This window comes from Phocoena phocoena, chromosome 16 (assembly GCF_963924675.1).
Source record: "Phocoena phocoena chromosome 16, mPhoPho1.1, whole genome shotgun sequence".
Lineage (NCBI taxonomy): Eukaryota > Metazoa > Chordata > Mammalia > Artiodactyla > Phocoenidae > Phocoena > Phocoena phocoena.
Genome location: NC_089234.1, coordinates 1,825,641 through 1,851,720, shown reverse-complemented (window position 1 = coordinate 1,851,720; position 26,080 = coordinate 1,825,641). Strand labels below are relative to the sequence as shown.

Below are 26,080 nucleotides of genomic sequence, written 5' to 3'. Positions count from 1 at the left end.
ATTCTTTTTTAAGTAGGACCTCCCACAGAAAGCACAGCCCCCTTCCCCAGGCCCGATGTCCCCGGAGGGGGCTGGGGCGATCGCCCTTTGACCTGTAGGTGGTCCACGGTCCATGTGTCCAACGGTCACAGGTGTCACTATGGTGATGAACAGCCTATAAACTACTACTCAGAAAACTAGACCCAGGGACCCGAGCCGGGACGTCCCAACACCACAGAACTCCTGAAGGATGGAAGGAACTCATGAAGATTTTCAGAAAAGTTTCAGATAATCAGCTCGACTCACGAAAACACCTTGAGATGGTTAGAGATGGTGTCTGTTTCTGCTGAGGTACAAACCTGCAGCAGATTTAGAATCTGTCTATATTACAAGTAATTTGCATAATTAAAGCAATGAAGGGAGCAACATATCATGGCAATTAGAAATGCATCAAACTCGGAAAGTTGTACCAAAGAGAGCTTCAATATGAAACAATAACCCTCTGAGAACGAAGCCCACGGCCCCTGGGGCTCCCGATCTGGCTGCGTGGGTGCCCGTCCGCCAAGCCTCCACCACGCCAGCCTGATGGCATCTGTACACACTCATCTCATTTTCCGTAGCCTGAGTCTGTTTTCCTTGTCCCGTTTCTTGAGAATAAGGATGAACTGGTTGAAAAAATGCTCCTGGTCCTTCCGTTTTTGGACAAGTCGAAACCTCTGATCCCGGCCGTACTTCTCAGCAAACTCCTTGAATGTGGTCCTGAAAGACCAAAAGCATCCTGAGACCCCTTCCTGGAGAAGAGCAGGTCCTGGTGCTCTGAGTACCTCCCGCCCGAGCTCAGGGTGGCGAGCTCCCTCTTCCAGACCCGGGAGCAGGACCCTTGGCACGAGGACGGGCAGAAGAAACAGCGCTGGGCCTCCGACACCACCTGCCTGCTCCCTCCACTGGCTGCTATTCCCCACTCGGCCCGGCAGGGGCCTGAGCCACGTAACTCACACACTTGCCCATCTCTGCATCCAACCGGCCCGTGGGCATGAGCCTGGCCTCACCTGCCTCCTGGGCCTGGTGTCACTCCGAGCTTCTCACTCCCCGCCCCCGTCACCGCTCCGGCCACACAGGTCTTCTGTCCACTACTCTCACTGTGCTTCAACTTGCCGTGGTCTTTGCCTATGCTGTTCCCTCTGCCTGGCACACCCTTCCCTCATTTCTTCACTCACCATGTGAAGCCCTCTCCTCATTAGATGTCAGGACCAGCCTGTCTTCCTCAGGGAAACTCGTCCTATCTACGGGTCAGAGAACTGGGTACCATCTCGATGAGCCTCAACTGTGCGATGGTACTCGCCTCTCCCTGCTCGAGTAGAAGTGTGTTACCTGCTTTGTTTTCTATGGAGCATCCCAAACGTCTAAGCCCAGTGGCCGGCGTGTGCTCGGCACCCAAATACTGACTGAACCCATGATTGCCAGGCCAGGGAGTCCCCTGTAAGAAACTCAGTGCACCAGCCAGGCCAGGCCAGAGCGGGTGGGGCAGCTCAAAGGGCAGAAGGAGTGGATGTGGCTTTGCAGTTTGCCAGCAGCGGCTCCCCATGGCTTCCTCTTCTCCCAGGCCGGAGCTTGAAGCCGGTGGTTGGGGCGGCTCCAGGCGGTGGGGCGGGGGCGGGAGGGGAGAGCGGAGGTTCCGGCAGACGCTTCCGCCTGCCTTCTGCTTGCAGAGAGCTGGGCTGGAGCTGCAGGAGGGCCCCTGGGTGAGCAGAAACGTGCTCGCCCTGTGCCGGGGGAGGCCCCTTGCTCCTCCTATTTCCCTTCGTGGAGAAATGTATATTCCATTGCAGACATTTAATTGTTGCATTAAATTATTATAACTTAATGGTTCTTTCTTTATACGTGAATAACAAGATTATACTGACATGGCTGTTAGGAGACAAGATGAATAATTAGTAGACCCATCCTCACTGCTGTCACTAAACGATGAGTCTCATTCCTTCCTCACCAAGCACTGCTCTCCTCCCTGCACACCCCGGAATTCAGCATGCCAGACGCTTCCCGAGGAGAGAAAACTCTTCTCTCCGGTTTTCAACTTTCTCTGTTCGTTCTTTCCTTCTTTACCTCCCTCCCTCCCTCCCTCCCTCCCTTCCTTCCATGATTTCACAATTGCCATGAGGTGTGACTAACACACACTTATTTGGGCTTCCATCACTGACCTTCTTGGGAAAAGTAAGATGCTGAGAGACACAGGGGGCTTGTTATTTTGGTCGCGTGTCTAGGGGGAGCCTGAGCATCTTCAATCAGGGGCTGGGCGGAGCCCCTTCTAGAGAGGTCCTATTCTGGGCACCTCTAAATAGAAGTATCCCTGAAAAGAAAAAAGAAAACTCCGACCCTTTAGCCGTGCCCAAGGGGACAGCCTGGCTTACTGCTGACCCTGGTGGACCGTCCAGTGAGCCTGGGGAAGTCCTCTGAGTCACCTGCACTGCATCTCCCTTTCCCCTGGGGACGTGGCCACCCGCAGTTGAAGGAGGTGGCCGCTGTGGCCAGAGCACCAGTCCGCCAGCCCACGGGGAGGTCCCCGGAGGCTCCTCTCCCCTCTCCAAGACACCGAGAGCTGGGCAGGGCTGGGATCTGGCCCTGGACTATCCCCACGGCTAGGATCAGAGCCAGGATGACTGGAGGTGGGGCTGAGGGTACTCAGGACGCCTGTGCTGAGCCCGCTGGCGACCAGTGGACGCCTGCGAAATGGCGGGAAGAGGATGTAAAGAAGACCTGAAGAGGGTTTTGAAATGTCGCAGAATTAGCTACGTTTGAAATAAAAACTAGTTTTATAATTATAAAAGTAATATATGCCCAGTGTACATTTCTAACAAATAGCAGGCAATTAAATCTAATTTCAAAGAAGAGTAACTTCATTTCTACCACTGATTTTCCTTCTCCGTGTGTGTAATCGTTTTCGTAATTGCTGAATACATTCTGAATATTTCTCCTTTGCCTTCATAACATATTCATGGGAGGGGGACTAGGTTGGCTCTTGTTAACATTTTACCAATGGATGGACGCAGACAGCACCAGTGGTAATGATGGGAGCTCTCCAGGATCTGCCATGAAGCCCCACACACCATCCTCCTAGTGGCCCGGGTGGCAGGGCAGCTACACCCCCTCAGATCAAGACACCTGAGCTGTGAAGGTCCAGTGCCTGACCTGGCAGCGGGGGCCAAGGATGGGCAGGGCTGCTGTGCACTGAGGCAGGGGCTCTAGATCCAACTCTCCCCTTCCCACCCAGGGTCACCAGCTGGGGGGACAGAGCAAAGCCACGGCTAGAACCCAGAGTTCTCATAGAAAATCACAATTTACAAATCGTTAGGCCCACATTTGCTTTCCGAGGTTAGCATTTGGTGATGGGGATAATTCATGCGAATTTTTTTCCCATTCAGAAAGTATCTATCCGTTAAATAGTCGAAGAAGTTTTCTGAGGCCTATGTAACCAGCACTAAATTATATTATCCAATTATTGGCCAATGAATTAACCAATTATTGATCAAAATGTAGATGCCTACATCTGCATGGAAGGCAAACATCAATTAATGTTCATTTAACTATGATTTATTTATGCATTATTAAAAATGCATGATGGCAGCCTTATTATTAAAAATCATAATGTGTAAATGTCCATTTAAAAGTAAGGTCCCAATTTAAAATAAAAATACATCAAAATCAACCATTTTTCACTCATAAAAGTTATACTTGTATAATTAAATAGTTCTTGCATTAATTTTTAAATGTCAATTAAAGTTAATTTTAAAGTCGAGTTCAGCTTATGTATTCTTCTCGTTTCTAACATCGTCTTCATATTAGTTTGTTGCATTTCATGGCAGTAATGCCTGATTATCTTTGGTGAGGTTGACAGCCAAGTTCACTCGGGCCCTTTGCTGGTGTGGAGCGTCTTCACTTCACACGCTGGACAGCTGCCCAGGCGTGTGGAACCCAGGGGCTGGTGGGGTTTATTTTGCTGTTGCTGTGTATCGTTTGTTTTGCATTTGTACTCCTCCATCATTAGATCAGGGGAATTAGGCCCCATCTCACGAGGGCTGACCTATTGATGAGTTATTGTGGCCTTGGAGTCAGGGCTGCTGACCTGTGGAAAACCACCACGTAAGGTGGACAGAGCTGCTGGGGTGCCTTTGGTTAGCAAGCAGGGCTGGGAGGTTTGTTCACGGCTGGCACAGGGGAGAAGGGCTTCCCGCTCCAAAATTACACATTTGATGTCTATGGAACATAGGTCACATGATTTAACCCAAACTGACTTTAAAAGACCCCTTACAAAATTTGGTAAATTCCCAGCCCCAGAAATCGCCTGGCCTTAACTCACTTTCCATACCTGGGTGAGACTTTAGATTCCTCTAGAAGTTTTTTGAATTCTTCTTTGGCCAGCAGCAATTTGCTTTTCTTTTCCTTGTATTCTTCTTTTATTCTTGTCTTGACAAACTGTTCAAATATCTTAAGACACACACAAAACAGAACTATTACAAGAATGCGTCTCGGAAATGATCTCCTGTGCTTCAAACACCACACAAAACACAGCAAGAATCTGAGATAAGCCTGTCTTTTTCACAGCTGCTGGAGCTACAAACCAGAGCCTTTAACCTGGCCTCTCCGTGAAAGCAAGTGTCTGGACAATTACACCTGCTCTCCCACGAGGCCAGTGCGCCTCTCCACGTCCAGACACCATCTGGGGGCCAAACGCTGAATCAGCCTGCTTGGAAATCCTGGGTCTGAGTGGGTGGCCCTCTCTAGAGGTGTGGCGGGACCAGTGGACAGTTTGGAAATTCCAGCTCCAGTGCTCCGATATTTCTTGTTTTGGAGCCTCTTGAGCACCACTTACCTGCACGCACTGTCTCACCGACTTTCACATCCTGGCCAGCGGTACCATGACACGTGAGAGTCTGTACTTTGTTCTAGTAATCCCTGTGGCAATGTAACTGGCATTTGAGTCTCCAAAATGACTTTGAACTTGTGAAAAGAAAGTCAACCCAGCATCTCTGGTTTCCCACACTCTAGTCTTCAAGAAGACCCACTTGTGAACAAGGGTCTGGTCCCCCAGGGGCTCCTGTGGGCAAGGTGAGCCTCTCCTTGGTGTCATGGAAACACCCAGTGAGGAGACCCGACCACCGGGCACTGCACTCCCCCTCCCCAGCTCGATGAGAGTGGGCTTTGAAGGCTACCTCCACAGGAAAACCAGACCCTTAGCCCACAGGGTATGGATATTGTCTGGTAGGCAAATCCATCCAAGACCCTGGGAAGGTTTCTCTTGGGTACTGGCAGCCGACACGACAAAATGCCACCAGGGAATCACCCTTTGCAGTAGACCGTGGCGTGAGCCTCCCTGCCTTGGATTAAGACCGCTCATTGTTCTAATATCAGAAAATTGTCATCTGTAGACTAAAGCCAAAGGGAGGTGGAGACAGCTGTTTCATTCCCAAAGCTCTCCAAGCCTCGAAAACGTTGAAAGGAGAATAAACTGGAGAAGATTTAGATGTGTGTACGAACGCAGATAAGAAGATCAACAAAAAGCCCACATCTGATCCTATGAGGCCAATGAATAGCAATTCTGTACCAACCCAGTCGGTGGCCACTGCAGATACTGGACTCTGACGAAGAGCTCAGGGAATCTCCCGCCCTCCTGCCGAGGACATGGAACCAGGCAGTGGCGACTTGGCCGAAACCCCATCACTCCCCTGCAGAACGGGTGTCCCGGCTCTGCCTGATGGTTTCAGATTGCATTTCAGTCATGGCCAGCCTTTACAGGAGTATAAATACAGCCTTTACAGGAGTATAAATACAAAATGCTACCCGCCTCCTGAAGGATCACCAGCGAAATGAAATATTCAGGAACAGGCCTTAGCCGGAGAGCGCGCGCATATATTTGAGTAAGAACGATTGGCTTGTTTCACCTTCAAGGCAAGTGGTAATGTAAACTCCCCAGTTCTTCTATAATTTAAGCTAATAAAAAAGGTAAATGTAGGGTTATTATACAGATAAAAGCGTGTGGGTCCATCATTAGTCAGAGTTTTGCTCTATTAATTTTAAATCTGGATAGAAACCCTGGCTGGTGGTGGGGTCAGAGCTGGTGAGAAAGGCCTTCTTCTCTCTCTGCCTGGAACCATTTATCCCTCTAATCAGATTTGCTCTCTCCTCCGCCTTTGCTCTGCTGCTTTATTTATGCCGCTATAATTTAATGTAACAGGTTTTTTTTTCCCTCCTCTTTAACAAATTACACCAGTTTTATTCAAAACGGGGCATGACTTTTTAAAAGAGAGACCACTGGCCATTATCTCGTCATGGCGTGTTCTAGTGAAATAAGATGCAACACTCTGTGTTACCATAGAAACAGGTCTGATGAGCGCTCCCAGGACCCCTGCTCTCTATTTCGGCTCATTCACGTCTCCCCTGCAGACCCCATGGAAGGATGGATGCAATGCATACACCATGAGCCTCGGCTTTTCCCACAAACACTATGTGACAGTAGGTCCCACCCAGAGTCCACGTCTGGTGCTTGCCAGCCCAATTCATTCATAAATAGGACTGTGTTTTCTGAACGGGGCCCAAATATTGCTTCCTTCATCAGTTCAGCTTCAGCCCCGTGCCTCTCAGAAAACACAACACTGTCGATCTGCTGGGGTGGGGTTTCCCTTACGATGCAGGCATTTAATCTGAGGCCTCTCTGGTGCTGAAGTGTCTCAGCTATGGGGAGCCTGCTTCCTCCTCCTTGTGGGGCTCTGGGACCACGCTGTGGTATGAACACAGGCCTGATGTTTCCTCTGTATGATTTCACAGGGACATCTGAGGGCCCCCCACCAAACGGCGGGCTCTGGCTGTGAGCTGACCTTCTAGTCTGATCTGTCTGCCCCGAGAGCACCCTGGCAGTCACGGCCCCTCCCGGTCAGCGCCTGTCTCTCTCACCGGGGCTGTGGGAGTCCAGCCGCCCTGCTCCCGTGGGTGAGTCTTGTGCCATGACCCCGCCCCAGACACCCGGAGGGCAGGAGACCCTGCCCTGCCCAAGAGCCTGGTCCATTCCAGGCAAACAGCGCCCTGAGCTCCCTGACGTCTGAGAGACGGGGCTTAAGCATTGAATCATCAGCTCGGCTTTTCTCGGGGGTGTGGTGGGAAGGGTCTTACTTCTTCAACTTCCTTTAAAGAGGCCGATGGCCTCTAAAACCATCCATGGACTAGAGATGGAAGAGCATTGATCGCGACAGTCGGTGACAGAGTCTACAGCTGTGCTGACCTCTATCTGTTACGGTTTAAAGTGATCTTGTCACCAAAATAAACGGGCTTCTCTCTGGTCACAGCTGGAGAGCTGAACTTTGTGATTTGTAACAGGGCAACAAAAGGGTGAGATATTACCAATGATTAAAATCACCGAGTTTCCTCGGCTGTGGGAAAGACAGATATAAAACACCCAAACACAAAGCGAGGCCCCGCCCTCTTGGCCTGCATGGAGCCCCTTGGTCTACACCTAAGGGAATTTCACGAGTTGATGACAGAATTGAAAATAAAATTGCACTTTCCATCCTCCTGGCCCGGGCTTTCCCAGACCCTACTGTCTGAAATCAGATGGATGCCTCCAGGGCCACGACATCGGAGGTGAGATGACCCTCGTGGGCTTGTGTCTCCAGTGATGGCGCCTGGTCACCCACTTTCCACATGTATCTGCTCTGTACTCAGAGGGCAGAGGGAGGGAGACGCATGATTGGGGCGGGAACACAGATGCAGACGCAGAATCTGGATCCTTCTGGAATTTATCTCGGGGCCCTTCTTGGATGTGCTCTAGGAGCCACCAGATCCTGGCAGGGCTGTGAAAGCTCAAGTGTCCCCACCGGTCAGCACAGCCCATCCCTCTGTCTGTCTGCTTAATCCGGGAGACAGTTCTGGCTCCGTGACTTGACTTCTCAACAAGCCAGGGCGGACCCCTGTCAAGTGTCCATTTAAAGTGACCTCCGGGCCAGCTATCTCTAATCCATTCTTGCTTTTCTGGGGACCCACTTTCTAGAAAAGTCCATCCTTTACTTTTGCTACCGTTGTTCCCTGGACCCTCTCCTATTTCACTTTTATTATATCAGATCTTAAGTCTTTTTAATACAGTCACCCAGGACGTGGTCAATGTTCCCCAAAGCTGAGTTTTCACCCCTGTGTTTGTCTCATGGGGTCACGACCAGGCGGTTCGCCAAGAGCAGGTGCCAGGGTAGCCTCCCGCTGCACCCGTAGCTCTTCCCGTTCACAAGCTCACAGGCCAGCAATCAATTCTCACGGCTTCCCCACTGACACGGCAAAGGTGACAGGCACCTGCTCGTCCGCAGAGCCCTCAGGACGGAGCATCACTTCAGCTCTGCGTCCTCGAGTCCATCACCGCACCTCCTACCCCCTTACCTGCTTCCGCTCCTCGGAATTTAGCAGGAGATAGCGCGGATCAAACACGATTTTATGTAATTCTTTCTCCCAGGTAGAAAACGCTGACACCTGAAGAAAGATAGTCAATAGAGCTGCTTTTAGCATCTCATGCTGAGCCTGGAGTCACACTGAAATGATCAATGGTGAGACACAGCACTAAGGAACCAGGGGTTGAGGGATGTAGCATCGTTTAAAAGTGTTCAACTTGTCAAACTTTTAAGAAAATCAATATTTAGAGCATTTGAACATCGAATTTCTAGACTCATGACACTATTTCCTCCCTGGATATCTTCCAGAGCCGTGCGTCCTGATCTAAAACCCCAGCTACGCCCGTGAAGCTGGGACATTCTGAAATGCCACATTGTGAAAGGACGTATTTGGAAAACTTTTCAGGACACCGCAGGTCGTAACAGAGGACAGTGTTTTAGAAATAATCAGAGTTTGGCACAATTTCAAATGATTTTTAATCAACATTTAAACCTTTTTTAGGTAGGTCACCTTTTTAGACAAACTACCCTACTTTCTAATAGTTTTAGAGTTATAGAAAAATTTCACAACTATTATGAAGCTACCGTCTACCCCACACCCAGCTTCCTATATAATGTTACTATGCTACATGTGTCTACACTATTATTAACAGGAGTCCACACCTTACTCAGGTTTCTTTAGTTTTTGCCTAATTTTTTTTACTGTCCCAGGATTCCACGCAGGACACCACATCACTCATGTCTCCTCGGGCTCCTCTGGGCTGTACAGTTTCTCACTCTCCTCGGTTTCGATGACCTTGAAAGTTCTGAGGAGTACTGGTCAGGTATTTTGTGACATGTACCTCTGCTGGGATTTGTCTCAGTTTTTCTCTTGGTTCGACCGGGGCTGTGGGTCTGGGGAGGAAGACCCCAGAAAATGTGCCCTTCTTGTCACATCCTATCAAGGTCCATACTGTCAATGTAACTTATCAGAGCTGACGTTGACCTTGACCGACCAGCTGAGGTCTTTCCTCTATGAATTTATTCTTTTTCCCCTAGCCCATGCTGTCCTCCTTGGAGGGAAGTCACAATGTATAGCCCACACTCAAGGGGTCCGGCTCCACCTCCTGAGGTGGGAGTATCTGTAGGAGTCCCTTGGCATTCTTCTGGGTGGGCTGTTTGTCCATTCTCTCCCATTTACTTATTTGGTCAATCATTTGTTTATATCAATATGACTCATGGATATTTATTTCATACTTTGGGTTATAATCTAACATAATTATCGATCTGCTCCTGGTTTGGCCGTTGCAGTTGGCTCCTGTGTCCCTGGGACGTACCCCATCATTTTGTTTTCTGGGCCCTTCAAGATGCTCCAGGGTCATCTCATATCGCTCCTACCTTGGCCCTAGAATCAGCATTCCCCAAGAAGCCCTGGTCCCTCTTATTGGAGACCTGGGTGCCGGGTGAGCTCACTGCTGCTGGGATGTTGTTGATCCAGACTCTCTCAGCTGATGGAGCAGTGAAACATTTAAGTCATCCAAAACTAATTTATTCATTTAAAAGCATTGACCAAATATTGACTGTGCCTTAGGCCCCATGCTGGGTAAATCAAGGCCACTGACGTAAGGAGGCCCACGGTCCAGGGTGAGGCAGAAAAGCTATAACTCAGGATCTCCTGGGGGGCATTAGCGTCCTTCCAGAGACATGCCCAGGAGCCAAGGGGACACAGAGAAGGGCCTGGGGAGAAGTTGTCTCGAATAATGACTGTGCTGGAACTGGGCCCATGAAGGGTCTGGGAGGTGTTCAGGAGGAAGTGTCTGTGGAGCGAAGGCCAGGCTCCAGGAACTGTGGGGAATGTGGGGATTACAAGGGTGGAACATGGTTGGGATGAAGGAGGCTATGAGGGGCTGGGAAGACGCAGGAGAGACGGGCAGAGCAGATGTGCAGGACACTCCCAGACCTACTTAGGAACTAGGGCCTTGTCTGGAGAGCAACGGGGGAAGAAGAGCCAGATGTCATGTGTATCTAGGAGCCGGGGCAGGGGAGGGACTCCCGGGACGTGGGGAGGTGAAGCCAATGGAAAGTTTACAAAACCAAGATCCCTTCACATTCTTACTTTGAGCAGGTTAGAATATTTCTGGTAGAGATATTATTTCAATAGGAATTGTGCTTTGCTTTGTACATCATAACATAATGCTTTTTCAAACTTGACAACTCCTATCTTCAGTAATAAAAAGGAAAGCCCTTTTTAATACTCATGAGCTCTTCTATCAGGCAGGGTGACCCAAACTCCACCCAGGGACTTTCTTCAGTTGACTAAAAACATGGTGAAATTTTGACACGTTACAGGGATTGGGGGTAGGGGCTCTGGAAAAGCATCAGGGCAGAATGATTTCTCTGTTTTTCGAGAGCTGACACTTGACCACGTGAGCACTAGGGTGGATATGGAGAGAAGGAATGGCCAACTTCAATACAGCCCAATCAGATGGGCATCTATCCACCATGTAGAGACCTGTAAACCCCTCCAAGGTCCTAGTTTTGTAAGGAAGGCCAACGATTCTTAAGAATTGGTGTCACATAACTGATTCCACCAGTTAGTTGAGAAGTTTTGGAGTTCTAGATGTATAATAAACTATATTTTAAAAAAATAATATATTGTCCTTGCCTCCAGAGGAATTTACAATCTGTATACAAGGCAAGATGAGCCATCTCCCCAATGACTGTAATTTGTGATAAAACAGACGTCATCACATAACCTGACAGCCACACCAACAGATGCTCTGGAAGTTCAGAGGAGGGTGGCAGCTCTGGACAGAGGGGCAGCCGGGCTTGGGACCTGCGACAGAGGCTGGAGCAGAAGGGAAGTCTGGACAGTTGAGTGTGAAACGGGGCCCATCACTGCCTGTGGGTGGACACAGCCTTGTCTGTGAGACAGACTCTTCCCAAAGAAGGACCCTGATGACTGTCATTCCCTCGACTGTGAGACTCACTCTTGATGGAAGCCCAGCCTCCCTGGACCTGTGTCCCCACGGTCACGTTGTCTGGTAGGTTCATTCCATGGGGCAGGGGCTGAGGCCTCCCCTTTCTTGCTGGAGGCCTGTGGGGAGCCATTCTCTACTCCCAGGGGTCCCCAAGTTCTCCACGGTGGGCCCTCCACAATAGGTTGGCTTCCTTAAAGCCAGTGGGAGAATCTCTATATATGAGACCCAATCTTACATAACATGGTGTCACACCGACATGGGGGTGGCCCCCCATCCTATTTGGAGTCCTGCCCACTCTCAAAAGAGGGGGTTATTCAAGATGTGTGCCCCAGGGTGGGAGTCTTGGGGCCACCCTAGGACTCTGCCCACACAGCAGGTCCCCAAGACAAATGCATGTTCTTGCCCCTAACTTGGCCTTCGTTTCTCAACAGTGATCTCCATCCCTCGTCTGCCCAACAGTCCTTCGAATCTTTGACATTTTACATGTGATTTGGTCCAGGATCATGGAATTCTTCAGCCAATTTTAGACCCTTTCCTGCAGAAGTCCCGTCCTTCCCTGCAGCCTGACTGTGTTGTGTAGTGCGCCCGTCTCCCTTCCTGGGCCGTGTTCTGTGATGTATACCTCATCTCCTGACACTTGGCAACCTATTCCATCTCAGGGTGCTGACACCAGGTGACTCTGTGCCGTGGGCGAAGGTCAGCAGTAACTGTCTTGGTGAGAGTGTGTTTGGACACTGTCCTGGCCCATCCGCTGGCCTCTGGTTAACACTCATGCACAGCTTTATTTAACTCCCCTCTGGAACATCACCCCCTATGGGCTGGGAATAGGGACACATGGGCAGCGGGTCCCTTGAGCTGTACTCGAGGCCAGCCTCCTGCAGTCTTGTGCTTCTCCCGCCGGCAGACTCCCCTCTGAGTCATCCTCAGTTGTCTGAATTGTGTTCCCTGCCATTTCTACAACAGAAGACACCAGAGCTGGTGGTCTGAAACACAGGCACAGAGAAGGAGCCGCAGCGTGGACCGGCCAGGGCGCAGTTCCCAAACCTGGACAGATGCCGCCATACAGTGGAAACTGTCAGCAGGCGTCCACCCCCGGCATTGGTCCGAGGCTGCCGCCTGGCTGGCTGACACGTGGGCATCCCATGTGGCAATGTCTGCACCTACAGGTGTCACTGCTGGAGGGGTGACAGTTCCAGCGAGGCTGTAGATCAAAGGGGAGACACTGGTACTCTCTCTGCGGCCTCATGCACCAGGTCCTTCCTGTCATAGCTGTTGTCAAGGTTCTCCCAGAAAAATAACCTTGTTTTAAAACCCCAAAGAATCATGCCAGCACAAGTAGCAAAATGACAGCGTCATCCTCGTCGCCTTTGGGGGTGGTCATCTCCTGCCTGGACGACCACAGTGGCCTCCTGATGGCTCCCCGCCCCCCAGCATCATTTTCCCTTGACCCGCAGCCCCCATCTTTCCAAGAGCCCTCAGACCAACGGGTCGGCCACTCGGCCAGCACTGAGGCCTCTCGGGTCTGGCCCCAGCTGTCCACCCAGCGTCCTGTCCAGCTGAGCGGCCCTGAGCGACCCCCACCAGCGAGGGTCCCACGCCGGGTGGCTGACCCCTCCACCCACTCCACCTGCGGGGCATGGCAGGGTGACGCCCCCTCGGAAGCCACCATGAGATGACCCTTCCCCGGATGACACCACCTCCAACCTCAGCCCCACCTTCACGGAAACCTCTCCGAAGGCCAAGGAGTGGGTCCTGCGTTGCTCCTGGGGAAAGGGACTCCGTTAAGTAACGTGGTCTGAGAGCGTTGGGTTAAGGCTAAAGAGCGAGATGATAACGCAAGTCCCGTGGGTGCCACGGGGCCGTGGCCGTCCCCTCGGGGTCCTGCCCCCAGGCTGGGCACCCAAAGGAGGCAGGCATGCTTTGTCTCCGAAACCAAAGGCAGTTTTGAGGGCTTGTCAACCCTTGGGTCAAAGAAAAGGCCAGGAGCCGAAGGAAGAGAGGAAGGCACCCGTCTGCCTGTCTGTCTGCCTGCACGTGCTGGTCGGAGCCTCGGCTGGCACCCTCTCTCCCCTTCCTATCACCTCTGGTCTCTCCTGGTCTCAGGGAAACGGACCAAGGCCTCAGCCGGGAGGTATGAAGGCCTCTCTCACCTGGGAAGGGGAGAAGCAGGTGCGGGAGTTCTGAGGGGGCACGAGGCCACTGGGTGGGACCTGACATGCTGAGCCATGCAGGAGGCCCAGTGGCCCCTGAAGACGGTCCCTGAATCTCCCTCCAGCCTGAGCCCACTGCCCTCTGCTTCCAGGGGCCGGAGACCGTGGCCACAGCCCCTCCGTGCATTTGCCCAGGTTTGCCCTCCTGGCTTCTCTACCTCCAGCCACCACCTGCGCCCCAACACCACCTCCCTCCGTCGGTGCTCACCCCACCCCTCCCGAGTCCAGACCCCCTCCCTGCCCACTAGCTCTCCCTGCGGGGCCACCCTCCTGAGAGCCCAGACCCCGCCGCCCTGACACTGCGGATCACGTGTGAGGACGTGCGCAGCATCCTCTGATCCTCTGCTCTGTCCTCCACGCCGCCTGGAGGCTCTGCTGATGACAGATGGCGTGTTGCTTGTAATTAGCACTCACGCCATTACCCTCTTTATCCAATTTCCTGGAACGCACAGCTGTGTCTTCTATTTCTGGTTCTGGAGCTCCTGACAATTAAAGGTGGCCTGAGGTGGACACAGCACAGGATGAAGTGAGCAGACTGTGCTCCTGGCTCATCCGGGACAGGAGGCGGTGTCATCTCCACAATCATCTAGAAGCAGCCGCAAGAAGGGAGGTTGGGTGACGGCGGCGCACTGGGGAGGTGATGCCAGGCGTGCAGGACACTGACACGTGGAGGGAGAAGAACCAAGGACGGTGCATAAATGGGCAGGTGGCCCTGGGGGACCACAGGGCGCCGTGTCCCCAGGGAACCATGGAGACTCATGTAGAACACGCTGGAATCTGCCTGCAATTCATCCCACCGAAGGCGGGGACGTGGGGGTTTACCTCCCGCTCCCACCCTCCCTGGTGGAGCACTGCCCCTGGAGATGCTCAATCTCTAAATTTAAAGGGGGGAGTGGTCGGCATGTGGAAGGTTCCCCTGAGCGCAGGTGAGCCAGGTGACCCACAGGTGATCCAGAAGTGAGAAAGGGGCTGCGTACTTCCCCCAAACTCTGGGACATGTCGATTCCCACCTTCAACTCCCAGTACTCATGGTATTTTGCCAACTTTGGCGCTTTTGTTGGTATTTTGATTTGATAAATAAAATTTTGTACTGTTATTCCACCGTACCTCAGCTAATTTTACTTACTTTTCTTTCACGTTAGGGACAGTTATAACCCCTTTCCAGGCATTAGAGCGGGTGGTCCACAACTCCCCCAAGGTCATCTTCATGATTAGACCGCCATCTACTCACTAATAGAGAGGTGACCACAGTAATATCTGCAGAGCTGAATCGCCAAAGGCCGTAAGAGTTAATTCAGGAAAGAAAAACCACAGCATAGAAACCAAGAGAAAACCCAAATCAAAGGTAAAGAAGAATGAGATTCAAAAAATAACCAACAGTAAATATTTGTACTTCTTACTATTCAGTGCTGGTGGAGCACGCTGGTCAAACACCGCTGGGAGAATACACTGTAAGAAAACGACTTTTCCCAAAACAATTTGGTAATATAGGTCAAATGTTGACAGCGTGTAGGAAACAATCCTACACACAAAAAAACCAACATTAAGGCATCGATATGGTCACCAGAATATTATTTAAACTAGCAAAACCGGGCAATAAACTAAATAAATGAAAAAAGGGATTTTTGAGCTGACAATGAATTGGCTACTATACCCTCATCAGAAATGTTTCCAAAGGTTTATAGTAATATTTAAAAAACGGGTAAAAGGAGAAAACAGTGGACAAATGTATAAGTTAGGTTGAACCTTATGAAATTGACTATATTAAAAAACTTTGGTTCAGCCATGTTCAACTATAGTTCAATCTTGATTATACTGTATAATACAAATGTTTATTCTCGCTATTCCTTTAAAATCTGTTTCTAGAAAGAAAGACTGGAAGGAATGTACCCATTGATGATGATAACTGGGGTGGGGCTTCAGGTGATGTTTTTCTTATTTCTATTCTTTGTGTTTTGCCATTTTCCTACGATGAGCATGTGTTTGTTCTTTTGAGAGCACGATTCTGTTTTATTAGTTGTATGTGCCTGGTGAGGCTTTGAAGAGCTGCCATTGGAACACGAAGCACATAAGCTTCCCAAGGAGCAAAGATTCACCTCGTGGAAGAGACCCTGCGGGTGTCCACAACTCAAGAGCTACGGCTCAGGCACCTCACCTCCAGAGCCGTCTCACCTGTGATGTGTACCTGCACCTGCGGGTGACCGAAACCCTCCCTCATATGTCTCGGCCCAAGTGCCGCTACAGCTCCAGGCAACACCACTTATGCATCTGAGTGAAGGAGCGCCGGCCATCCCCCACCAGGGAGGGGGTCTTCCTGCCACATGGGAGAAGATGCAGCTTCCCTGATGGTGGGAGGACACCTGGTAAAGAACCTCTCCTTCATTTGGACCAACTCTGCACCAGAAACCTCATGGTGGGTGCCTGTCTTAGTGCAGAGAGAGACCATCGTGGCTGGGCTGGCGAGGGCCTGCGGCCTGTGGGTTCCATATATCAACACAGACTTGGACCCAAGTCGAGGGGTCTCAGCTGCAGAGCTGGCCTCTGTGCCAGTCAGTCTCCCCAAGGCTGCCCGCTGCTGGGAAGCTGGCTGGGCGTCACCCGCAGAGGGACCCTGGAGTGCCTGAATCAAGGTCCAGGGTTATGGAAGAGTCTTTCTTTCTTGGTGCCTGGGAAAGCCACTTCCAAGGGATACTTTGCAGAAGGAAGACACCTTCAATAAAATGTCTCTAATGCATTTATCTAAATAGACAGGGTTAAATTAATCCTCTGCTACTCAATGAATCCTGCCTCTTTATAGACCAAAGTTTAAAGAAAGCCCTACTGTGGTTTATACTAGTGAAACAATATAAAGACAAAACCTACCACTTACACATTTCAAAACCACAAAACCGAAGGCCCCTTCCCCAAGCCATAATCCCCATGGAACGCCCCAAACCATGCCCTTTTTAAACTACTAGAAATCCACACACCTAGTGCCATCATTCTATAAGCACATGAGTTTCTGAGCTGAAGCCCTGAACAAATGCAATGAAAAAAATCTTATTTATCACCCAACCTATGAAAACAGTGACCTTTCTCGGCCTCATTTTTAAGCAACTGGAAATCTGATGGGCTTAGCTATCAAGCCCTCTTGAGCATGAGTGACTCATGGAATCTGTTGGACTTTATAAAGTCCAGAAGTCATAAATGGGGCTTCCCTGGTGGCGCAGCGGTCGAGAGTCCGCCTGCCGGTGCAGGGGATGCGGGTTCGTGCCCCGGTCCGGGAAGATCCCACATGCCGCGGAGCGGCTGGGCCCGTGAGCCGTGGCCGCTGAGCCTGTGCGTCCGGAGCCTGTGCTCCGCAACGGGAGAGGCCACAACAGTGAGAGGCCCGCGTACCGCAAACAAACAAACAAAAACAGAAACAACAAAAGTCCTAAATGCTGGCTTTGCTTTACGACATCAGTGTGCATTCAGGTTGGCCTTTTCTCTTCGTGAACGGCATACGGGCTTCTTCTGAAACCCTTGTGAGATAGGGGTCTAGGCTCACCCCAGTCTCTCTCCAGAGAAAACCCAGAACACTGCAGCTGGTGCCTCCCATTCCCAGGGTGTTTTTGCTGAGGATCACGCATGAGTACCTATGGAATGGGTGGGCGAATGGAATCAGCCACCTCAACGAGACAAGAACACACTGACAATCTCCTTAGTAAAACTGCTCAGCTGAGGCCACTGGGATACCGTCAGAGACTCACATCCTTGGGAAGGAGAGGGAGGCGTCTCCGGCGGCCCTAATCTCCCACGTGGCTTAGTCTGATGTTGTGCCGGTAACATGGGCCTGGTTGGTTCCAAAACAAAGAGGTGGAAAACTTAGACGTTGATGAGAGGGATGCTGCATGTATTTCTCAAATGCTCACAAGGCCATCACGTCTCACGGAGGACGGGCCATGCCGCCCAGTTAATTCCACTGGGACAGACTGGCTGGGTCCACTCAGATACTCGGAATTATGAATATTTCTGCACTGTCCTTGCAATCGGAAGAGGTGTGGCAGCAAAACTCGGGAGTGTCCCTCCCAATGGGTTTGCAGAAGAGAGTCGTATTCTCAGTGGCTCTGCGGGCAGAGGAATCTGCTTTATCACTTTCACACGAGTGATGCCATACGCCCTGTCGTGCAGACGCTCTGGGGCCACACGAGTGGGGGAGAAGGAAACAGAAACGGCAGCTGCTCCAGGAGATAAACCCCCTTATCCAGGCTCACGGGCCCACTCCGGGATCAGTGCTGGGCCGGCCCGGGGCACGTGCAGCAAGACCAGAGCTCGGACACGAAGGGAGTCCTGGGAAATCACTGAGCGCCTCCTGGGAGCCGGGCCCTGGGAACCCAACGGCGCATTGGAGAGTCCCGCGTCTCCAGGAGCTGCGAGCCAGCGTGGTGACCTGGCGACGTGGGAGGGACACTGAGCAGCCGTGTGGCATCACGTGTCAGCTGGGCAGCCAGGGGGCGAGGGAGGGAGGGCCTGCCAGGGAAGGGACCCCGTGCCAAGAGTGGAAGGTGGGTGAGGCGGGCTGTGAGACAGCTGAGGGCGGCCACCAGGGATGGTGACCGGTGGTGACACTGGGTACAAGCCTCCAGGACCAGGAGGACACTGACAGCCACGGAATAAGCAACCTCATCGAGTGGCAGTGACGACATCTACATGGAGTCAATGCCCTGTTGGCAGAATCTTCCCAGGGTGGCTGGAGAAGGGAACGCGGGCACTGGACCCATTTCTCCGCTGTAGGAACAGAGGGGCTGCACGGCCAGAGCTCGGAGCCCCGGCCTGTGTTCCTGGCCTCCTCTCCTTAGCCAGGTAGTGACACTGGCTTTGTCAGCACGTCTCTGCTGTTGAAGTGGGAAGGCTGAGAAGGGGGCGAGGGCCGAGCAATGGGCGAAGGGAGAGGTTGGCCGGAGCCCTTTCCCAACTGCCGTGCGGAGTCTTCGGTGCGTCGGGCAGGGAGCCCACACCACACACACAAACACAAGCATGTACACTCACAGGCGCACACACACACATACAGAGACACACCTCTCACAAGAGTCAGTTGTTTCAAGGCTATTTCATCCTGCAGGATTTGTTTAATCAAATCATCTCTATGTCTTGGTAAAAAAAAAAAGGAAAGTTGCATGGGGAGGGAGTCTTTTTTTAAAAATAAAATTTTAGCCAAGTAAATGTAGTTTTTAAAATTATGCCTTTTTACAAAAACATGTCCTCCATCTACACCAGGGACCACTCCAGCGTGCGTGCGTCTGTGTTCGCGGTCTTCCCATTTTGCACTTCTGGGTTACTCGGCATATATGTGAGTATAGGCTTAATCCATTGCATTGCAGTTTTAAGCTCACAAGCCTACTTTTCCTTCCAGGTCCTTGTGCCAAGGGCTGTATTTTATTTTTGAGTGAGTCTCTAGACAGATAGAGCAATGCATGCATTAAAATTCATGGTGCAGAGGAAAAGAGGTTCCACGGAAGGTGCCTGAGATAATCTCCTTCTTACTCCTAATTCTTAAGTGCTGGCACTGTTTAGTTTCCCTGTAGCCCCAGGGCCTCACCCTGCCCAGGTGCCAGCACTGCTCAGACCCGCTGCTCTGGGGTAGAGGAGGTCTCTCCAGACTGCCCCCCCAACTCAGTTCCCAGCTGCACCTGCTCTGGGAGAGGCCGCGCAGGAAGCAGCCTTGGGTGGGTGCTGACTGCAGAGGGAATGTGCTTTTGAATTCCCAAGGCCATTTACAGTGTTCATTATAATTATCATTACACACCGGTTCCTATTACTGCCTTCTGCGTTCGGTCTCATTTTATGAAGAAATCCAACTGGGCTAAACTATTGTATCGGGCTCATTTTATACCCAAAAGCCAAAACAGGAACTACAAGTCATTGGAAGGAGATTCAATTATAAACTGTTTTTTCCTCCTCAATTCAAAATGAGATTCAGAAGTCAACTACAATTAAGACATCCCAGGTGTACGAAAACCGTTGGGTTGATCCAGAGGCGTATAAGTCCCTCCCCTAGTGAACTGGAGGGCTCTTCCCTCTGGGGGTGCGGAACCCGGAAGCCAGCAGGGCTCCAGCAGGAAGGCCATCAACACAGACCAATCATTTCTCCACATGGTCCCGGGGACCGTCCCTTCCAGGTGACCCACACCTGTTCACCTCTCAGCCACTTCCTTGGACAGGTGGCGACAGCTACCCCGCGATGCATCACACCCTTCAAAGCCTCCTTTCCCTTTTAGGACAAGAGGCAGGATTCATTTTCCTTTGCTTTGGCCTCACATCACGTGGCCCCTGAATGTCAGGCAGCGTGACTGCGGGCTCGGTGAGGAAGGGGAGGGTTCTTGGGCTGGGGGACAGTAGCTCAGCCACTCCCACTGAGGGCTGCTATCATGTAACATCCTTACCCCTCTCTCCAGGAGCATGTCTCGGAAGTGGGTCACCCGCTCCTCCAGGGGCAGAAGGATCTGGGGCGGGGGCGTCTTGGCACCCGTGTCCTTCCTCTCCGCCTCCTCGGGCTCGGGACTCACGTGGCCTTCCGTCCTTCAGGGCACAAGACACAGAGAGTCAAGCGTGACCTTGGAGACCCAACTGCTTCTCACTGCAAGCTTTCAAAACCCTCTGGTAACCCTGTAAGGGGCAAGGATTCTTTGGACACATTGCAAAGCCTGGAACAGTCAGCCCAACAGAGCAGAGATTTTGCTCTTGGGATGCAAACAGCTCTGCTGCCTTTGGGGCGGAAAGTTGAGACTGAAGCCCTAACAGGATGGACGCTCTCGGGAGGGAAGGCAGCGCTGGGAGCCTGAGGGCCGAGGGCACCCTGCTGGGCCACCAGGAAGGAGGCTGTGAGTCCCTCACTGTTTCACCGCCAGAGACCAGTCATCACCCGAGGGAACGGAGTGAGCCTGTCACTTGAACCAAGCGGTGGAGCTTCTACCTGGTTCTGCTTTTGTTTTCAGATACTGTTTCATTTCGGATAAATGCATGGAAGACATTTATGAGGAGACTATTCTATCCACACTCAGGGGACAGAAAGCATTGTCCCGACGTCTAACCTGCGAGGGAGATTTCAGTGACAGCGGGGAGACGGGATGCCACCTGGGCGATCGGTACAGGGACGGGGACAGCTGGGCAACGTGAGCCCAGAGCCGGTCCGTCCCCCTCCACAGGGGTGGACGCAGCCACGGCCCGGACACAAGGGGCAGGGAGGAGGGGGGCCCGGCGCGGACCCAGGGCAGGGGCCAGGCAGGGCGGCGGGGAGGAAGGAGAGAGGCTGCTTTGACGAAGCACCGGCTTGGCAATTTGCATCTTTTATTTAACTGGCCATTTGATAGGTCTCTTTATGGTTCTACACCTTCTTCTGAAAGCATCTGGAAACCTCCTTCTAAAGCACCTTGACGTTTGCTGCTGGAAGAAGTCATCTGGCCAAATGCAGACGTGTTACCCCCACTCCTGTCCGTCTCGCTCCCCAACCTGGGAGCAGGGTCTGCCCAGCCCCACCCCCGGTCTCCTCCCAGGCAGCCTGTTCTCAGCCAGGATACACAGACTGGACCTCCACCGCCCAGAGAGCAGCCCTGCTTAGACATCCAGACCCCTCTGCGGGGCCTCCTCCTGGCCTAGCCCTGCCCGCCCGCCCCCCCCACCCCGCCCCCAGGACCTGGGCCCTCGGGCAGAGACTTCAACAGGCTGGTGCAAACTTGATCCTGAGGGCACCTTTCTGATATGCGCTCAGGTCAAGCGAGGCTGTCAAACCTGAAGAGCAGCCTGCTGGGAAGCACCAGGACCTTGTGTCTCCTGCATCCGCGACAGCGTCCTAAGTGCTTGGAGGTCCCAAACAGCAGGGCACACACACATCAAAAGCCTGGCGCTTCCCCCCCTCTTTGCAAAACCAGCCTCAACCCGGGAATTGCAGGGCTGAAGGTGCCCACGCCACGCACATCCGGGTTTTCTGATGTAGGTCAAGATCAGGGCTCAGGCCCGGGTGGTTTGTTCCTGGGGGACTTTGGCAGAGTGTCTGGAGACATCTGTGGTTGTCACCACTGGGAAGGTGCTCCGGCACATAGGGACAGAGGCCAGTGATACACAGGACCTGGGCACATCTGCACTCCCGCATTTCGGGAGGAGACGGCCCGTTCAGCTCATACAGTCACTTAACGACTCAACCAGGGCAGCCCCACCTCCTGACGCCCACCAAATCTGCAGCTTTTCCACCTCTGTCCAGGGTGCTGTGAAAATACGCAGGTTACCAATCTGGGAACGTTATGAGAACGTGGTATCCCATGTGCTACGTCTAACAAGGGTTTCACGCATCAGGGTTATAACGTGGGTTAATCAAACCTCATGCAAAATGTGCAAAGAAAAAAACCTGCTTGCTCAGCCCATTAGGGAATCTTATTTACAGACCAACTATTGCAGGAGAACTTATATTCTTAGCTTCTTATGCAATTATGCGGAATTTTGAAAAAAGAAAATTACCAGTGGATTTGCCATTGAATTACACTTCAAAGGGTATAATTAGGATTTCTTTGTAATAAATTTTCATTAGTTAAAAATAGAAGTGTGGAAACAAGCCTCGCATTTTTGTAACTTGAAATAAGATTAATAGGAACGTTGTGAGTGTGGCAATGATCACGGATTACAGCTTATTCCACAAAATATTGTGTTCGGAACCACTGGGCACCTTCCAGACTGCAAAGCTATCAGTTCAATTAGAATTAATCAAAAGCAAATGAAAACTTGCTAAATATATTTTCAACATTCTTATGGCTGAAATATTTTGGTACAAAAAGTAAATTCTGGGAGGAGCTTCAAGATGACGGAAGAGTAAGACGCGGAGATCAGCTGCCTCCCCACAGATACACCAGAAATACATCTACAAGTGGAACAACTCCTACAGAACACCTACTGAACGCTGGCAGAAGACCTCAGACCTCCCAAAAGGCAAGAAACTCCCCACGTACCTGGGTAGGGCAAAAGAAAAAAGAATAAACAGAGACAAATGAATAAGGATGGGACCTGCACCAGTGGGAGGGAGCTGTGAAGGAGGAAAGGTTTCCACACACTAGGAAGCCCCTTCGCGGGCGGAGACTGCGGGAGGCAGAGGGGCAGAGCTTCGGAGCCGCGGAGGAGAGCACAGCAACAGGGCTGCGGAGGGCAAAGCGGGGAGATTCCCGCACAGAGGATCGGTGCTGACCGGCACTCACCAGCCCGAGAGGCTTCTCTGCTCCCCCCCCGGGGTGGGCGGGGGCTGGGAGCTGAGGCTCGGGCTCCGGTCGGAGCACAGGGAGAGGACTGGGGTTGGCGTGAACACAACCTGCAGGGGTTAGTGTGCCACGGCTAGCCGGGAGGGAGTACGGGGAAAAGTTTTCTTGCCTCTTTGTTTCCTGGTGCGCGAGGAGACGGGATTAAGAGCGCTGCTTAAAGGAGCTCCAGAGACGGGCGCAAGCCGCGGCTAAAAGCGCGGACCCCAGAGACAGACATGAGATGCTAAGGCTGCTGCTGGCGCCACCAAGAAGCCTGTGTGCGAGCACAGGTCACTCTCCACACCCCCCTTCCGGGGAGCCAGTGCAGCCCGCCACTGCCAGGGTCCCGGGATCCAGGGACAACTCCCCCGGAAGAATGCACCGCGGGCCTCAGGCTGGTGCAACGTCACGCCAGCCTCTGCCGCCGCAGGCCCGCCCCGCACTCCGTGCCCCTCCCTCCCCCCGGCCTGAGTGAGCCAGAGCCCCCGAATCAGTGGCTCCTTTAACCCCGTCCTGTCTGAGCGAAGAACAGACGCCCTCCGGCGACCTACATGCAGAGGTGGGTCCAAACCCAAAGCTGAGCCCCTGGGAGCTGTGAGAACAAAGAAGAGAAAGGGAAATCTCTCCCAGCAGCCCCAGGAGCAGGGGATTAAAGCTCCACAATCAACTTGATGTACCTGAATCTGTGGAATACCTGAATAGACAACCAATCATCCCAAATTGAAGAGGTGGACTTTGGGAGCAACGATATATATATTTTTTCCCTTTTTCTCTTTTTCTGAGTGTGTATGTGTATGCTTCTGTAGGTGATTTTGTCTGTATAGCTTTGCTTTTACCATTTGTCCTAGGGTTCTGTCTGTCCATTTTTTCTTCTTTTTTTTTAGTATAGTTTTTAGCGCTTGTTTACATTGGTGGATTTGTTTTTTGGTATAGTCGCTCTCTTCTTTCTTTGCTTTTGTATTACTTTTCAATTTTTTAAAATAATTACGTTTTATTTTTTAATAACTTTATTTTATCTTTTCCTTTCTTTCTTTTTTTCTCCCTGTTATTCTGAGCCGTGTGGATGACAGGCTCTTGGTGCTCCAGCCAGACATCAGGGCTGTGCTTCTGAGGTGGGAGAGCCAGGTTCAGGACACTGGTCCACCAGAGACCCCCCAGCTCCATGTAATAACAAATGGTGAAAATCTCCCAGAGATCTCCATCTCAACACCAACATCCAGCTCCACTCAATGACCAGCAAGCTACAGTGCTGGACAACCTATGCCAAACAACAAGCAAGACAGGAACACAACCCCACACATTAGCAGAGAGGCTGCCTAAAATCATAATAAGGTCACAGACACCCCTAAACACACCACCAGACATGGACCTGCCCACCAGAAAGAAAGATCTAGCCTCATCCACCAGAACACAGGCATTAGTCCCCTTGACCAGGAAGCCTACACAACCCATGGAACCAACCTTAGTCACTGGGGGCAGACACCAAAGACAATGGGAACTACGAACATGCAGCCTGCAAAAAGGAGACCCCAAACACAATAAGTCAAGCAAAACGAGAAGACAGAGAAACACACAGCAGATGAAGGAGCAAGGTAAAAACCCACCAAACCTAACAAATGAAGAGGAAATAGGCAGTCTACCTGAAAAAGAATTCAGAATAATGATAGTAAAGATGATCCAAAATCTTGGAAATAGAATGGAGAAAATACAAGAAATGTTTAACAAGGACCTAGAAGAACTAAAAAGCAAACAAACAACGATGAACAACACAATAAATGAAATTAAAAATTCTCTAGAAGGGATCAATAGCAGAAAAACTGAGGCAGAAGAACGGATAAGTGACCTGGAAGATAAAATAGTGGAAATATAACTACTGCAGAGCAGAATAAAGAAAAAAGAATGAAAAGAATCGAGGACAGTCTCAGAGACCTCTGGGACAACATTAAATGTACCAACATTCAAATTATAGGGGTCCCAGAAGAAGAAGAGAAAAAGAAAGGGACTGAGAAAATATTTGAAGAGACTATAGTTGAAAACTTCCCTAATATGGGAAAGGAAATAGTTAATCAAGTCCAGGAAGCACAGAGAGTCCCATACAGGATAAATCCAAGGAGAAACATGCCAAGACACATATTAATCAAACTATCAAAAATTAAATACAAAGAAAAAATATTAAAAGCAGTAAGGGAAAAACAGCAAATAACATACAAGGGAATCCCCATAAGGTTAACAGCTTATCTTTCAGCAGAAACTCTGCAAGCCAGAAGGGAGTGGCAGGACATATTTAAAGTGATGAAAAGGAAAAACCTACAACCAAGATTACTCAACCCAGCAAGGATCTCATTCAGATTTGATGGAGAAATTAAAACCTTTACAGACAAGCAAAAGCTAAGAGAATTCATCACCACCAAACCAACTTTACAACAAATGCTAAAGGAACTTCTCTAGGCAGGAAACACAAGAGAAGGAAAAGACCTACAATAACAAACCCAAAACAATTAAGAAAATGGTAATAGGAACATACATATCGATAATTACCTTAAATGTGAATGGACTAAATACTCCCACCAAAAGACACAGATTAGCTGAATGGATACAAAAACAAGACCCGTATATATGCTGTCTACAAGAGACCCACTTCAGACCTAGAGACACATACAGACTGAAAGTAAGGGGATGGAAAAAGATATTCCATGCAAATGGAAATCAAAAGAAAGCTGGAGTAGCAATTCTCATATCAGACAAAACAAAGACTATTACAAGAGACCAAGAAGGACACTACATAATGATCAAGGGATCAATCCAAGAAGAAGATGTAACAATTGTAAATATTTATGCACCCAACATAGGAGCACCTCAATACATAAGGCAAATACTAACAGCTATAAAGGGGAAATCGACAGTAACACAATCATAGTGGGGGACTTTAACACCCAACTTTCACCAATGGACAGATCATCCAAAGTGAAAATAAATAAGGAAACACAGCTTTAAATGACGCATTAAACAAGATAGACTTAATTGATATTTAGAGGACATACCATCCAAAAACAACAGAATACACTTTATTCTCAAGTGCTCATGGAACATTCTCCAGGATAGATCATATCCTGGGTCACAAATCAAGCCTTGGTAAATTTAAGAAAATTGAAATCATATCAAGTATCTTTTCTGATCACAACGCTATGAGACTACATATCAATTACAGGAAAAAATCTGTAAAAACTACAAACACATGGAGGCTAAACAATACACTACTTAATAATCAAGAG

At 50.7% G+C, this 26,080-nt stretch overlaps 1 protein-coding gene across 1 annotated transcript in view; it reads right to left on the bottom strand.

The window, feature by feature from the left end:
- Nucleotides 1–581: 581 nt before the first annotated feature.
- The window catches only part of TCERG1L (transcription elongation regulator 1 like), a 204,739-nt gene continuing 179,240 nt past the window's right edge, over nucleotides 582–26,080 (bottom strand). The window contains exons 10-13 of the mRNA XM_065894682.1: nucleotides 19,974–20,109; nucleotides 8,392–8,481; nucleotides 4,343–4,461; nucleotides 582–738 (exon numbers count right to left, since the gene is read on the bottom strand). Coding sequence (XP_065750754.1) covers nucleotides 582–738; nucleotides 4,343–4,461; nucleotides 8,392–8,481; nucleotides 19,974–20,109 — 502 coding nt within the window. The remainder of the gene's footprint in view (nucleotides 739–4,342; nucleotides 4,462–8,391; nucleotides 8,482–19,973; nucleotides 20,110–26,080) is intronic.